Source organism: Centropristis striata, chromosome 2 (genome assembly GCF_030273125.1).
Source record: "Centropristis striata isolate RG_2023a ecotype Rhode Island chromosome 2, C.striata_1.0, whole genome shotgun sequence".
Classification (NCBI taxonomy): domain Eukaryota; kingdom Metazoa; phylum Chordata; class Actinopteri; order Perciformes; family Serranidae; genus Centropristis; species Centropristis striata.
In genome coordinates, this window is record NC_081518.1 from 43,960,020 (window position 1) to 43,972,269 (window position 12,250).

A 12,250-nucleotide genomic window follows, 5' to 3' on the forward strand; every position below is an offset into this window, starting at 1 on the left:
GTAAATATAGCAACCTCAGCATTAAATAGGGGTTGTTTTGTAGCAACCTGGCTGGTAATAATTTGATGTTTTGTTTGGTTTGTTCCTCCTCTGACATTATCATAAAGTCTGTTGTACTGTATCGAAAACAAGCAAGAAAGAACATGAGTGGTTGTTGTTGTTTTTTTTTAAATAAGCTGCTGAACAACAAAAGGCACAGTGTGACACTGAGCAAGTTGGTCTTCTTGAACACTCCTGGACCTGACAGAAGTAAACACATCATCTCACAACTTCCAGAAGAACCAAATCCACATGTCTAAATATGTGAAACCTTGTATCCCCCAAAAGGACATAAATAGTTGTTAAACCATCTCTGGTCCAGATTAAAGAACCCGTATTCATGAATCGGCCAAACCTTTTAACACAATCTAAACATTTATTCTTACATTCTTTTTTAAAAACAAATTTGCATTACCATTTCTGGAAAAAACTTTAAGTCACTTTAAAGAATAGTTGACATTTTGGTACATACTCTTATTCACTTTAAGAGGATCAATATCACTCTTATATCCGTCAGATAAAGATGAAGCTACAGGTAGCAGAGTTCAGCATGAAGACAGCCGAGCTCGGTCCGCAGGTGAAAACATCCACCAGCAGCACAAAATGTTGTTCGTTTAAAAGGGGATGCATTATATTAATTCAGGTTTAGACTTGTATTCTGGGTTTAATGATTAACAAATGTATTTTCCTCATACTGTCCCTTTGAATATAACTTTACTCACTGATTGGCTTGTTAGAAAAATGTTGCACATTTGCCTTTGGTTCTGGTTGCATAGTTAGTTGTAAAGCTGTGGATTGAAATACTCAGATTGACAGTGTACAGCAGTGTAAAAATGACAAGATGCTGTTTTATGGGGGTTATGAATATTTCTACTTGCCGGGCACAATGACTTCAGAGTCTTGCTGTCACATATTAAATCTGCAGCTTGTCGTTTGTACACTGCTTTACTGGTGGTGGTAGGAAGATGTTTCACCTTTGGACAGAGCTGGTCTTTATACAAAGCATCAAATATGCCATCAAGAATAATAATTTGAAAATAAAGAAATACATCATGTTATTGAAATATAGATATATTACCAGTAGGCAGTGTTCTGTGAGTAAATGCATTTAGGTGAAAGTAGTGTGACAGTGTGGCAGTGGCTTAGACTTCTATTACTCTTTTAGTCTGTTTGAAGGCTCGTTCTGTTGTGTGACAGAGTAATAAAGGTTCACAGGCACAACTGTGTAAGTAGGAAACTAAACCAGACAACACATTTTATAACTATCAGTAACTGATATCCATCTGCTGCCTAGTAGAGCCCGACATCAGTTCAACAAATCAACAAATGTTGTCCGATATAATGTTGCACCAATATAAAAACGATGGGGGAAACAGCTCAGAATGAAACAAAAAGCTGCTTTCAGCGAGGTCAACTCCATCATTCAACACGGGACAATGTAGCAAAATACAACTGGCATCAAGAAAAAAAACATTTGCATTTTAGAACATAAAACAGCAAATTTAACTAACTACTTAAACCATTCTGCCTATATGCCATAACATAAAGGGGAGTGTAACAGTCCATATATTGATATCGGAATTTTTTCTTCAGTTTTATCAACATCGGCCCCGGAAATCCAGTATCAGTCGGGCTCTACTGTCTAGTGTTCTACATTGATTTTCTTTGCCTGTGTGTAAACTTTATACACAATGTTGCTCAAAAATTCCCACCATGGGGCAAAACTTGTTGCATCCAAAGGGTATTATTAACTTAAAATATCACAATGCAAAGCTTTGCTTTTCCTCCTGAGATGACAGATGTTTAAAATTGGTGAAATTTTTAAGTAAAAATTCTGTGGTCTAAATTTATCTACTTATGTGATGAATTTTTTTTTCTTTTCTACAGAACAAGTGCAAAAGTAGCGAGTAGTGGAAAGCGTCTCAGTTCTGTGCAAAGTTTGTATGAAAAACTACAAGAATACATCTCTCATAGAAACACGAGCAGAACTACTGAATTCGTTGTTGAGATCATTGGTTTAGATTTTGAGAGACTCCTAAACAACTCTTCAAAATGTTTGAATAAGAAAGGCAGTACCAGAGCAGCAAAAACACACATTTCCAAAAGTGTTCAGAAGTCTGGAGCTGCAGAAGAAGCATTCAGAGCTTTTTGCACCGTCTGCAACGTGTCGGCTAAGGTGCTCAGTGAGAGTGCACACACACACACACACACACAGTACAAGGCAGGTTCAAAGCAGTGATATATTAGTAAGGCTATGTGCGAAAAAAATACATTTCACTTCATTTACATGTGTAGTAAGTAAAATAAAAAAACAATTTACACTGTACAAAACATCAATTCCTATCTAAAGTGAGACTGGGAGAGTAACGGTGTAGAAATGCTGGTGTTTGTCGAGTCTAAAACTGTTCAGAGAGCAGATCACACAGTCTCTGAGACACAGACTCCCTGCTGGTCCGGAGGGTGAGACGGTACATCTGAACACAAAACACACACAGTTACACAGCTGTACCATGGTTCAATACAAGAGTGTGTGTATGAGGGGTATTTCATGTCAGCACACTATACTAAAACGCGCGTACAGCGCCTATGCGATGACATCAAACGTTTAACGTGTGTGTGTAAATTCCATTCACTTTCAATGGACAGACGAGCGTCACGTAGGCGTCACGCAGACGCTGTACACGCGTTGTTGCGAATACGCCTACGTGACGGCTGCGTGACGGGTGAACTATGCCTCAAATACGTGACATGAAGACCCGCGTGACTATTAAGTACAATTCTACATGAGCGTACAGACACGCTGTGTAGTGTGTGTAGAAATCAAATAGTGATGAGTCATTCGTGCCACGAGCGAACGTAGCGGACGCCTGCGTGCACGCTCGTCTCAATGTACAAATAACTATTCTAGTCTACACGTGCACACGTTAAGGCGTCTGAAGCGTTGGCTTTAGGACCATAACACACACGCGTTGATGCCTGTAACGCGTGTACGTCTATAACAGTTCAGCTGTTACACAGAGTCTCAGCTTCACATGGGATTGTTTATAAGAAAGCAGAACTTATAGATGAACTCCAAGCCCCAACAGAGCTGTCAGGACATTTCTATTGTTTTCAGGCTCGTTTTTAAATTCCATTCACTTTCAATGGACAGACGAGCGTCACATAGGCGTCACGCAGACGCTGCACACGCGTTGTTGCGAATACGCCTATGTGACGGCTGCGTGACGGGTAAACTACGCCTCAAATACGTGACATGAAGACCCGCGTGACTGTTAAGTACAATTCTACATGAGCGTACAGACACGCTGTGTAGTGTGTGTAGAAATCAAATAGCGATGAGTCATTCGTGCCACGAGCGAACGTAGCGGACGCCTGTGTGCACGCTCGTCTCAATGTACAAATAACTATTCTAGTCTACACGTGCACACGTTAAGGCGTCTGAAGCGTTGTAATGCGTGTACGCCTATAACAGTTCAGCTGTTACACAAAGTCTCAGCTTCACATGGGATTGTTTATAAGAAAGCAGAACTTATAGATGAACTCCAAGCCCCAACAGAGCTGTCAGGATATTTCTATTATTTTCAGGCCCGTTTTTATTTTCTTGTTAACGAAATCTCTCTCTCTCTCTCTCATAGAAAATGAATAACTGTCAGGTCCTGATGATCCAGTGGACCTAGTGCGTAAATTCCTCAGTTTGTTCCTTATAGACGTACACGCGTTATAGGTGTTAACGCGTTTGTGTTGTTGTCCTAAAGCCAACGCTTCAGACGCCTTAACGTGTGCACGTGTAGACTAGAATAGTTATTTGAACATTGAGACGAGCGTGCACACAGGCGTCCGCTACGTTCGCTCGTGGCACTTTTCACCCGTCACCCATGTTATCTGGTGTACTCGCAATACGTTTGTCTGTAAGCACGCCTATTCATCAGACTTTATGCTATCACAGGCGACGCGTTTAAGGTGTTTAAGTATAGTGTGCTGGCATAAAATACCCCTCATAGTGTGTGTGTGTGTGTGTGTGTGTGTGTGTGTGTGTCTTTACCTGTGCTTGTGTGTTTGGCTCCAGTCTGAGGAGGCAGCCCACCTGAGTGCTCTTAGTGTGAATGACTCCAGCCCCAACAAAGTTTGCAGGATTGGGATCCACGCCATCCAGAAGAGCTACACCGAAACCTAAGATCTACGAAATAAGTTAGAGATTTTAAAAAAGGTTATGATAATGTGTACATAAAAAGCAGGTTGATGTAGGAAACATCAGGTTTAAGACAATAATAGACCAAGTCTCCGTGCACCAATTTTAATACCACAACACACTAGTTTTAATACAACTCTTCCAGCTGCAGACTTGAAATATCATCCAAGTCCAGCTGGAGTAAGGCACAAATGTGTTTAACCCTTTATCAGGCAAAGAACTATATTTGGTAACTTCAGGTAATATTTCGAGAAAAAAGTTGCAAATTTACTAGATTAAAGTGGCAAATCTACAAGAAAAAAAGTCGCAGATTTAAGAGATTTAAAGTGTCAAATCTGTGCGAAAAAAGTCGCAGATTTATGAGAAAAAAGTGGGAAAAAAGCAACTTTTTTTCTCCCAGATTCACCACTTTAACCCTTAATAGGACACTCATTGAAATACTTAATACATCTCTAATTTCACCCCCTAGAGAATATTGGAGGATATTACATACTGTCAGAATGTGTAAAAAAAACCAAACACACAAAAATAATATTTTGAGAAAAAAGTTTATGAGATTAAAGAAGCAAATCTACGAGAAAATTTTTGCAGATTTATGAGATTTAAAGTGGTGAATCTGGGAGAAAAAAGTTGCTTTTCCCCACTTTTTTTCTCGTAAATCTGCAACTTTTTTCACACAGATTTGCCACTTTAAATCTCTTAAATCTGTTACTTTTTTTCTTGTAGGTTTGCCACTTTAATCTAGTAAATTTGCAACTTTTTTTCTCGAAATATTACCTGACTCTAGCTACCAAATATAGTTCTTTGCCTGATGAAGGGTTAAAGGTAAACAGCAAAAATACTATTTGCATAGCAAAGCAGCAAAAGTTAACCCTTGATCAGCTGTTTTAGCAGACAGCCCTGTGTTGTTCTGCCCCTTGCCTTGGCAGCCCGACCTGCTGGCTCCATTCAAATGAAGGAGAAAGTTGCAGCTTTTCCTGCAGGACTATAAGGTCTAAAGTGGCCTTGATGGATCTCAACACTTGTTTTATTAAATCCTTTATCCTGTGAGAAGACTTTCCCCAACTACAACCCCAATTATATTTTATGTTGGAAACTGATAAACTTTTGTTTTTATAAATGTATACTCTGAATTTGATGCATTCAGGGTTTTTTTGTTTGTTTTTTACACAGCACCCAAACTTTTTCGGAATCAAGACTGTATTTACAAAAAAAACACAAGGTTTCCAGTTTGAGCATAAGATATCTTGATAGAAAAATATCAATTGAATGTGGGTCAGGGTAAAAATAATTAATGCAGATTTTCTCTATCATATGCATGTTGAATGGTTAAACAGCTCACACTAGCACATCTCCAAAAATACTATATTTACATGCAGACTGTTGGTTAATGTACAGCTATGCAACTTCCCTAAAATAAGTGATTTTTACCTTAGCATTGGTAACATCTTTGTCCATGGAGTGTTGAGCTTTGAAGATCTTCTGAACCTCTTGCTGAGGACTGGGGACACAGAAGAGAAGATAATTAGTTATCATAAATACAGAATGCTACAAAAATTGCAATATACTGTACATGGTCCATTTGAACCTCATTGTGTAAATGGCATTTTATTATATCAGAATCCAGAACCAAGTCAATTAATGGAATATTTATGCTTTCAGCTAGATTATTTCCTGCCAAGGAGGTTATGTATTTCATTCAGTTTGTCTGATTTTCAGTAGGATTATGGAAAAACTGGCTCAATTTCATGATAGTTGGTAGAAGAGTGCATCATGGGCTGAAGCAGAACTCATTACATTTTGGAGCAGATCCAAATAGGAGGGCAGATGCACTAATTATTTTTTAAACATTGCGAGATAAGACATGGCCTTGGCAGAGGTTTAGTTTTGATAATGGAGAAATTATCTGATGAGAACAGCCACTGCTGACCTACTCTATGACAATACCAACTGAAGATCTTTTTGCAATAAAATGGGCTAAATGTATAGTGACTTTGACATCATTGTTGATCTGATGAAGCTGGTGGACATTTCCAACAGTTAAAGACACGTGCCTAGCTTACGTACAGAGACAAATGCTGATCAAGGTTATAATAGTTTTGGATTTTTCATTAGTTTTAGTTTTAATTTCGTTGTGAATTTTTGTTTTCAAATTCAGTTAGTTTTAAGAGTGAGTTTTCTAGTTTTAGTTTAGTTTTTATTTTTTGAAAATGCTTAGTTTTGGTTTAGTTTTTATTAGTTTTAGTGTTAGTTTTAGTTTTTTTGTAATGGGCTATGTGTTGGGTGCGAGATTCAAAGTGGTCATAATAAATTTTGCCATTATTTCCTTTGGTTTATCCATCTCAGCCCCAATAAGGTTATTAACTGTTTTGAATTTTGGTTGGAGTGTAAACATCCCAGTCTCAGTAAACATATTCACCATGTGTTGCATGTTCAAATAGAAACACTGAATTATGAATAAAAAAAGTTGACAAAAACGAAAACTAAGGACATTTTCACTATAGTTTTAGTTAGTTTTGTAACCACACAATACAGTTTCAGTTAGCTATCGTTTTTTTAAAAACTCTAGTTTTTATTTTTATTTCAGTTAACGAAAATGTTTTTTCAATTCTAGTTTTCGTTATTTCGTTAGTTTTCGTTAACGATAATAACCTTGATGCTGATAGGAAGCGTGAGACAGGTGCACATATAATGTGAAGTGAATCTTACAGTCCGAGCTGTTTCCAGCGTTGGAAGAAGTCTTGGGATGTCATCTCTGTAGGCTGGAAAAACTTGTTCAGCATCACAGGGAGTTTCACTGCAAAGTTCTGAACACTTCCCCCGTATCTGTTTATACACACAGAGTCAGAAATGAGAACACAAAAATAACTAAACATCAAAAATAAACCATGCATTCAGACACCAACCTGAACTGGATGTTGAGTACCGGAGCATCTATAAAATCTGACACACACTCAATGTTGAGGATTTGCTGGAGCTGAGCTCCACCTTCTACTGTGGGGTCTACTGCCTTCGGGTGGACATTCAGCTGTGGAGAAGGTGGTCAAGGACTCTACAGATACCTAACGGACACAAGCATACACCTCAGCCACCTATAGCGGCTTTGGAAAGCATTCAAACCTGTTCACTTTGGTTGTTTTGTTGTATTGTCAGACTAATTGAATAAGATATAAAAAATCTTTCCTGCCACATGCCATCACACTGTACAATAACAAATAGTCTGGTTCATTACATACCGTCGTTATGCACTTTATGTGTTCTTTATGCACACTGTTCATTGCACCAACATTTTTATACTGCATATTCATATTTATTCTGCACTGGAATTCTACTCCTTAATACATACTCCTTCTTTAGAGACTTTATTTTTACATTACATTTTATTGTATTTTATTGTATTTTAATATTTTATTGCTTGAAGTATGCCTAGGTTGTTCTTTTTATTTAATTGTGTTGTCATTGTCTCTGTGTGTAATGCTGCTGCTACACTGTAATTTCCCAGCTTGGGATAAATAAAGTATATATATCTATCTAATGCTTGAGTCATGTGTGGAGACAGAAGTCCTGCAGAACTCCTGGTGCTAAGTGCAGAATACTCCTCAGCTGGTAAGTTGGAGTATTTTTTTTTATTTTTTTTTTTTTTTATTTAACCTTTATTTAACCAGGTCGATCCCACTGAGACACAAAGACCTCTTTTTCAGGGGAAGCCTGGCCAAGACGGCAGCAGGTTAAAAGTTACAACAATAAGACAGACAGTGCATCATGACAGAACAGACAATAAAACATGGACGTACAGTAAAATACAAGCAAGCCAGACAACACAGTAAGATAGGCATGGACAGTACAAGATCATGACATCATAAAAAAAAAGTGCAAAGGCGATACGAGTCTGCTTCCAGATCTCTCAAGAGTTTTTTTAAAGGATGTGACTGTAATGAGGTCCTGCAGATTGAGACTGCTCTGGAGCAGATTCCAGGATGAGGGAGCCCGATACATAAAAGCCTGTTTACCGAGTACGGTGCGGACTTTGGGAAGACTGTAGGTGCTATGGGTCCTGTTAATGTAGTCACACAGGTTTGTGGGGAGTAAACCTAGAATGGCCTTATAAATGAAACAATGCCAGTGAGTAAACCTGCGAGCGGCTAAGGACTTGTTGATTATGTTACTTGTTCAGTAAACTGCAATGGCTCCTGTTGGCTGTAATGGGACAGTCAAGTCTGTAACTAAAGCTAACAGGAAGGATATGACTCTTGAGTGTGTCACTACTGGCCACTGATGTTGTGAAGCTGAGGAACTGGGTAGACGTCTTGTTGCCATAGAACACGTACATACGACCTGTGGGACGACAGCAGGAAACAATCTATGAGTTCATTCTTTTTGAAGTAATAACATCTGATGAACATCCGCAATAAATAATGCCATGCTGCCTCTTGTTCTTTTCATCTTTACCACTAGCTGTCAGAAGTATACTTTAAAAATATCTTTTTAACCGATGAGATTTCCCAAAAGTAAAAGATGCAAAGCTCAAGCCCACTGGAGATGAATACTGTTATAAAGCTGCTCACCGAGGTTCTGCCTGTATTCAGACTTTAGTCCAATCTGCATCAGCTGGTTCTCAAAGAGAACCCCATTGTTCTTACAAACAAACCTGGAATTTAAAAGCACACGATCAGAAATTTACAGAGAAGACCTTTAAAATGACATCATTTTTGTTTCATGTTTAATATGTGAAAGGTCTGCACCAAACTGTAATACTAACAGAACATTTTCTCAACTAAAAGTTCAAAGAAGATGTGGAAAAAGGTAAAAAAACAAAAAAACAAAACGCTTTTACACTCATAAGTTGTAGCCAGTTGTGTACATATAGAATATATTAAGCCTGGCATGGAGGTAAAAGACTAGTGAAAAAAGTCAGGATACCTTGGCCTCTGCAGTTTGGATTCTTCTTTCAGTCTGTATACTGTCTGTCACCAACATTTTCTGAAAGTTTATACTAAAACGCCCCCTTTAATATTAAATGGCATGTGGAATATACTACAGCAGGGATTCCCAAAGTGTGGTGCATGGACCCCTGGGGGTGCGCGAGATGAAAAATGTAATGGCGGTCTGATAATTACACAATTACATTTTTCCCCCCACACAATAAAGAAGTGTAAATAAACATTTCCTTTGTAAAATGTAAAATCAAAAACTGTAATATTAATTAATGAATAAATGCAGACTATTCAAAATGCACTTCATCTTAAAATGAAGCGTAGAAGACGCTTCTCTTCTTCCATGTTTCCAGCCTGTGTTATGATGACGGGTTGTTTAGCTCCACGCTCATTTAAACTTGCTGCAATTTTTGTTCAACGCGGCTCAAAATATTATAACATTTTCCAACTTATGTGCTTTCTGCCTCTGATCCTGAGCCTGTCATCATCCTCTTTGTTCTTAAAAGTGGAAGCATAACTTTGTTGCATTATATTGAAACTGTGTTCAGGTTCATTCAAATGCGAGAGCGCATTTTTGTGATGGTGATTATTATATGTTATATAATTATATGTGTGTTCAAGCATGATTAAACATGCCGCCTTTAACCCATTGAAGCCTGGAAAGCAGATACGTCATTTTGTAGTATTTGTATAAGCTCTCAAATACTTTTTGAATTTCATTTCTATCTGCTACAGAGGCTGAAAAATCTATTATTTAGTAGAAGCGTTGACACTTCTGTTGAATTTCCAGAAAAGGTTTCAGGTTTTAGGGGCTTATTTTAAAATCGCCCAGAGGTTTTACAGGCATTTTAGGCCTCAATGGGTTAATATGGCTATAAAAAAAGCTTATTGCATTTTGTTTTTTTTGAAGGTGTGGGGGATTGGGGGTGCGTCAATCCGGTTGGGACATAGAAGGGGGTGCACGGCTAAAAACGTTTGGGAACCGCTGCACTACAGTATGTGTAACCACACGTACTGCAAATGTCATTAGCCAAGCTTAGTGTGTGGTTCTACCTGGAAAAGTTATCCTCAGACACCTCTACGGATGCAGGAGCAGGAGCAGGGCTTTCAGACAAGACGTCAACCAGCAGACTGGCTCCTGCAGAAGGGGCGGAGTTTAGATTGAGCAGGTCTGTGAAGGGGTGGCTGGAGCCCTGGGAGAGAAACATCAGCAAACATCCACTTAAACACACAGGATCCACATACAAAACACACTATAGTGTGAACAGAGGTGTGTAAATACTCATTAAGTGAGGCTGAAAACAGTCTCAAAGAACCCATTTAATTATCTGCTTTCTAAAGCTTGAACATTTTAGTCAGAGTAAAGCTTAAATCTACTTTGCATGTTTGGAAATATAAACTATAATGACTCTACAACTATTGTTTGTTTGTGTATTTCCCATGTTGTTGGTTGACTGTCAGCTTAAGAGATGGTGTTGTTAGTACACACTGTCCAGAAAATCAGACTACCAGTAATCATCAGATAAATATCAGTAAAATAAATAAGATAAAAGTGAAAGGAAGTCTTAAAAAGAGAATCCTCAAACAAGTAAAAAAAGAAAAAGAAGCATTGAGCAAGTGGAGAAAACTTTGACGACCAGGGAAGCTTTTCATATTAAAGAAGATATATGGAAGACAAAAGTAGCTGATAATTAGGGCCTCGGGGCAACTACTGTTATACTGTGGATTTCTTCTTCTTCCTCTTCCGGACGCAATTTCGTCCCGCTACTAGTCCTACAACTTGAAGAGTTGCAGGACAAATTATATATCAAAATGTGCGGTTTGATCGGGATCGGTGTGTGCTATTACTTTTCTCTACAGAATACGAATTTTTCTTGACATAAGTTGCAAAAAACTGCCCAAAATTTTGCATTGAAGTGAATGGGACGGGCGACGAATGAGCGAAAAAGAACAATAATTGGAGATTTTTAAACGTCTACTTCTCCGGCATAATTTCACCTAGAGACTCCATTTAAACTTTAAACAGTAGACACAAGTCTTGTGTATCGGTGTATTAATCCACGTTTCGATAGGTCATTTAGTTTTTTATCAATCCCTGTTCAATGACCATGATCATTTTGGGAGAAATTCTGAGATTATAATGGGTGTGTATTGCACGGAATGTTCGTGTCACAGTGTGTGACATCATCGCCAGAGTGTAGAGGGAGAGAAGAAACTGTCAAAAAATAAATTTTAAAACTGCGCTCCAGGCCGCAAATTCCACTCTACAGAAATAATTTATACATAGAAATGTAGGAAAATTAGTCTTCTCCCTCACAATCCTCTGGTAAAGCTGTCAGAGTTATAGTTTGGGCGTAGGACGCAAAGATGATCCACCAACACCACCAACAGCCTCATTGGCTCCCATATTAAAAACGCAGAAAGATTTCGGAAAAAGGGAGATGTAACAGTTTTTTTAGATCTTTTTTTAGATTTTCGCTACACACACACACATTTTGAGGTTAAAGGGCATAGTTTGAAATCTCTGAAGAATCTCATCATAGTGTTCACATACCGGCAGTAGCCCCCGTGGCCCTTTCAAAATTTCCCCAGAGGAAATTTTCTAGTTAATGATGTCATTCACCATACTATGTGTTGTTTCTAACTATCAGTATACCATGGTAACAGCAGAGAGCATGGTGGGACTAGAGGAGGCAGGGCGAGGTCTGTTGGTAGGGAGGAGGTCTGCCACCAGAGAAGGAGAAGACTGATGGAGGAAGAAAAAGGGACAGAAAGAGGAGAAGAAGGATAAAGGGGTTAAGACGGGGAAGGAAAGAGAGAAGACAAGTAAAGGTGGAGATCAAGGGAAATACAGTAGAAGAAAATAAAGGCACAGCAGTCATGAACAATATAACAATATGTTTGTGTAATGCAGGCTGGTTTTAGAGATTATGGATGAATGCTACAGGAACACACTGCAGAAGATTATTTAATGTACTGATGTGGTTTTTGTTTATTCCTGGGTGGAGTGCGTATTAAAAAAAATCTATATATACACTACCGGTCAAAAGTTTTAGAACACCCCAATTTTTCCAGTTTTTTATTGAAA

The 12,250-nt window shown here is 38.4% G+C and overlaps 1 protein-coding gene across 2 annotated transcripts in view; it reads right to left on the minus strand.

Moving 5' to 3' along the window:
* Nucleotides 1-235: 235 nt before the first annotated feature.
* Nucleotides 236-12,250, minus strand: part of LOC131986713 (AP-2 complex subunit alpha-2-like) — a 32,557-nt gene continuing 20,542 nt past the window's right edge. Inside the window, exons 15-23 of one of the 2 annotated variants that reach the window (XM_059351816.1) lie at nucleotides 11,819-11,908; nucleotides 10,216-10,355; nucleotides 8,794-8,876; nucleotides 8,473-8,563; nucleotides 7,135-7,257; nucleotides 6,938-7,054; nucleotides 5,660-5,729; nucleotides 4,082-4,216; nucleotides 236-2,513 (exon numbers count right to left, since the gene is read on the minus strand). In XM_059351816.1, the coding sequence (XP_059207799.1) occupies nucleotides 2,436-2,513; nucleotides 4,082-4,216; nucleotides 5,660-5,729; nucleotides 6,938-7,054; nucleotides 7,135-7,257; nucleotides 8,473-8,563; nucleotides 8,794-8,876; nucleotides 10,216-10,355; nucleotides 11,819-11,908 (927 nt within the window). In that variant the 3' untranslated portion in view covers nucleotides 236-2,435. The remainder of the gene's footprint in view (nucleotides 2,514-4,081; nucleotides 4,217-5,659; nucleotides 5,730-6,937; nucleotides 7,055-7,134; nucleotides 7,258-8,472; nucleotides 8,564-8,793; nucleotides 8,877-10,215; nucleotides 10,356-11,818; nucleotides 11,909-12,250) is intronic. The other variant, XM_059351808.1, reaches the window with a different exon arrangement.